The 4,218-nt window shown below is 42.6% G+C and overlaps 1 protein-coding gene across 1 annotated transcript in view; it reads right to left on the reverse strand.

Annotated features, from left to right (window-relative positions):
• Positions 1 to 2,538: 2,538 nt before the first annotated feature.
• Positions 2,539 to 4,218, reverse strand: part of antxr1d (ANTXR cell adhesion molecule 1d) — a 21,188-nt gene continuing 19,508 nt past the window's right edge. The window contains exon 18 of the mRNA XM_005743883.1: positions 2,539 to 2,857. Within this exon, the coding sequence (XP_005743940.1) occupies positions 2,546 to 2,857 (312 nt within the window). The 3' untranslated portion in view covers positions 2,539 to 2,545. The remainder of the gene's footprint in view (positions 2,858 to 4,218) is intronic.

A 4,218-nucleotide genomic window follows, 5' to 3' on the forward strand; every position in this document is an offset into this window, starting at 1 on the left:
TGCGTGTCCTGTTATGTGTTCTTTGGTCCCTTGAGGGTGCTGTAGGCTTCTGAATAGTCGAAAAGCTGCATTCACGGAGCTTTTACAGCTCAATCTAAATGCACCATTAACTTTGTGGAATATTTGAACCTGTTATAGCTACTTAAGAGACTGAATCAAACAATGTAGGTTGCTTGTGCTATGGGGGTTAACATAAATTACAGTTACGTGATTCATTTTCCTTGGGTTGCTGTGAAATAAGTCGTGTCAGCTACTTAAGACACGTAAGAAATTTATCCCAATTAATTGTATTTTAACTTTTTCTTTTACAATAACCCCTAATTCCCAGTGAAACATGGTTTTACATGTTTTCTAGCAGCATTTATGTGTAAATATATGACAAATGTATCACCTATTTTTAGAATTGTGAATTTGAATAGCACGTAAAGCAGTTGTCAGAATTTAGGAGTTATTTTGCAGATAGCTACACCTGATCAAATATGCCAATTGCATGGCAGTAAATCAGTACACTTAGTTATGTAGACTTAGTCAAGATGACCTGCTGAAGTTCAAACCAAACATCAGGATGAGGAAGAAAATGGTTTTAAGTGACTCAGACTGTGTTGTGGTTGGTGGTGCCAGATGGGCTGGTCTGAGTATTTCAGAAACTGCTGATCAGCTGGGATTTTCCAGCACAACCCTCTCTAAGTGAAAATACTTTCAGAGCTGTTATCTGCTTCAAGCTCATAGGTAGGGAACAGTAACTCAAATAACCACTTGTTACAGTCGAAGTTGCATCATGTTGCCTTGAAGCAGATGGGTAATAACAGCAGAAGACCAAAACAGGTGCCACTTATTTCAGCTAAGAATATAATTTGCACAGGCACACCAAAATTGAAAAATGAGTTTCGATTTCTGCTGTAATATTTGGATGGTAGGGTGAGAATATGGTTTAACTAACATGAAAGCATGGATCCCATTCTGCCTCTTTCAAATTCAGGCTGGTGGTGCAATGGTGTTAGGAGTTTTTTCTTAGCACACTTTAGGCCCCTCAGTACCAACAGAGCATGGTTTAATGTCACTGTGTACCTGAGTATGGTTACTAACTATGTTCATTCCTTTGACCACACTGCTTTCAGTAGCATAAACAATTATGTCACAAAGACCAAATGATCTCAAACTGGTTTATTAAGCATGGCAGTGAGTTCACTGTACCTGAATGGCCTAGATCTAAATCTAATTGGTCACCTTTGGGATGCGGTGGATCAGGTGTGCAGCTGACAAATCAAATCTGCAGCTTCTGTGTGATGTCATCATGTCAATATGTGTCAAAATCTCAGGATTGTTTCCAGCACCTTGTTGAATAAATGTCAAGAAGAATTAAGGCAGTTCAGAAGGCAAAATGGGATCCAAACCAGTACTAGTAAAGCATATCTAAAAAAAAAAAGAAGAGGCCAGTGGGTGTATGTCACAGACAGCTTATTAATGTCTGGAGAGCAGCACAAGTGCAATTAGTTTAAGAGCTGCTTAAAGAGAAATGCATTACATCACCAAATGTTGCACCGGGCAATAGCCAATTAACTAATAAGTGTGTCATAAGGTCCGTGTTGCACTGATCCCGGCGAGGCTAGAAGCTGATTTACAATACGAGTGCAGAAACATTCTTCAAATATAACATGCTTTTAATCACTATGAAAGAATTGTCTGGCAGGAAGGAGATTTAAAAAAAACATTTTTATTAAAGACAGACATTCAAAGTTGTTAATAATGAAATAATGCAAATGATATACAAGAGAACCCTGAAGATACAATTGTTCAGTGGTGTTGATAAGAAGACAAATACATCAGATGCCATGCCACAGTACTTCCTAAAAGCCACCCAGATGCCCCTTGCCCTTTAAAGAAAAAACCCAGGAAAGTATCTGATACTAAAGAGAGCATATGCAGACAGGGCCTGTATTCTAATAAATAAAATGCGGTGTAACTGCCCTGCAGTTTCAATAGGATCACTGAACGTTTAAACTTTAAGAAAGAGCTTTTGTTTGAAAAGTTAAACGATGAATCGGGGTGATTTTTGTAGACACCCAGAAAATAAAAAATGCAAAATTTCAGACCACTCCCTCGCTCAGCATTCTTTCCCTTTGTATTTACCAGCACAAACTGTCATGAGCCAACTTTCAGCCACACACAAGAAACCCCTTTTTTTACTGGATTGCACTTACTCTAAACCATTTAGTTCACCATTGCATCTAAGACTGGACATACAGACTTAATCTTTAACTACATGCTTGTTTTGTTTTTTGTTTTTTTTTTCCAAAAAGGTTAACCCCCTTTTTGGAAAAAAAAAAAAGAAACTTGAAAGTCAGTAGCTGATTTTAAAATCAGATAAATACATTTTGCTGTCCAGCAACAAAGCACAGAGCTTCAAGTTTGAGCTCCTGGCTTGTAAGATTTGAAGCCTTTCTGCTGCCTATGAGTCATCAGAGTGAAGAGAGGACATGTTTTTTTTTTTTTTAATGGAATCGGCTGACCTATCAGCTCTTTATCGTGGGCTCTCTATTTATCATTAGAGCCTGGGTGGGGGTCGAGAAGGCGGGGGTCCTGGTGGACCCGGGGGTGTGCGAGTTGGGGGTGGACACGGAGGTGGTCGTACCATGGATGGGGGTGCCCTTGCAGGTGGTGTGGTGGATGAGGGTGGTGTGGTACGGGGCCCCCTTGACGGAGGCTTCGTGCGGGGAACGGAGTAAGACACCAGAGGTTGCTGTTCAAAAACCGGAGGAGCGGGCGGAGCCGAGGGAGAGCAATGTGCACGAGGAGGGGCCCGGTTGTTTGGGGTGGACTCTCCATCTTTGACGCGCTGAAAGCGAATACAGCGGCCCTGCATGACAAACGGAGAGAGATGGTGGTTTAAAAAAAACAACAACAACTGCTACACATTATTATTTAAAAGCAGAACGCAGATTAAAATACAGTGCATCTCTGTGCACTGGCACTAAGTTTTTAAGAGCCACCAGCCAAGATGGGTTGCGTGAGACTTCTCCCAGCTTTACTAACACAAGGATGTGTGTTTTAGGGCCTGGAGGGCACACAAAGCTGCTTCTGTCTGCTGTCCACACCTGCACTACAATAGCTGTGATTTTAGCAAAGACGCCGAGTTATCGCACAGGCAAGTACACACATACATACACAGAGGGCAGCTTTTTCTGTTTCCCCTCCTCTTCTCTTGCAACCTCAGCAGTGACTAGTCCTTTCTTGGCGTAGAACAGAAAGTGGTTTATGTCTCTTATGTGCTTGACTTGAAGGAATGTAAAGGAGGGATTTCAATATCACCACAATAGTTAACAGAAGCCATTTAGCATTTTAACATAATTTACAAGTCAGGGAGAATGGAACGCTTCTCTTATTGTCCTCTCTGTTCCCCTGCATAGCATCCCTCTGCAGACACACACATGCATGCTCACTTGTCCTGCTCAGTCAGTGTGTGAAGGATGGAGAGTAGGTCTCTGTGTCACAGACCCTTGGTGGTCTGATTATAACACCTTATTAAACAGAGAGGCCCTAAAGTCACACAGGGGCCATTAAGAGGGCCTCAGCAGCAGTAGCTTTGTAACTGCAGGGTCATTGTGTTGTATGTGTGTGTGTATGAAGGGTATGTAATTGATTGGGGGCGGGCCGGGTGGGAGGGGGGTGCTGACTGCTTTGGTGTTGTTGCCGGGCTGCTGTGAAAAGGCCAGTTTGTGAGCAGCAGAGCAGCAGCAAAACACCAGAGAGAGCATATGGACACAATGAGAGCACAAGCTCATGAATATGAGTATGTTTATGTGTGTGTCTGTGTGCGAGAGAGAGAGAGACTGTAAACATGCATCCACCAGAACATATGGCCTCAAATGAAACCTCTGGCTCATGAATAACAGAAAGAGAGGTGGAGAAACCTTCATTAAGGTGATATGGACACATAAGAGCTATGTGAGAGGTCAAGAATGAGTCACTTGTGATGGTCACTCTACCCGTTTGCCCGTGTGACTGTGTAATATCTGTCCCTACTTTATCACCCCTCTTGGCATTTGTTTACTTCTGAGCCTCAACTCCTTTTCAGGAGAAAAACAAAGCCCTGAAACACCTCCAGCATCCCTGCTTGCACCACTCTTCTGACAGACACACACACAAAGCAGATTGTTTTGTACGCTCAAGGGGAACTCTCTTTCTCTTACACACTCACACACGCACGCACGCACGCAC

The sequence above is a fragment of the Pundamilia nyererei genome, unplaced genomic scaffold (genome assembly GCF_000239375.1).
Source record: "Pundamilia nyererei isolate P.nyererei 1_Seehausen unplaced genomic scaffold, PunNye1.0 scaffold00136, whole genome shotgun sequence".
Classification (NCBI taxonomy): Eukaryota; Metazoa; Chordata; class Actinopteri; order Cichliformes; family Cichlidae; genus Pundamilia; species Pundamilia nyererei.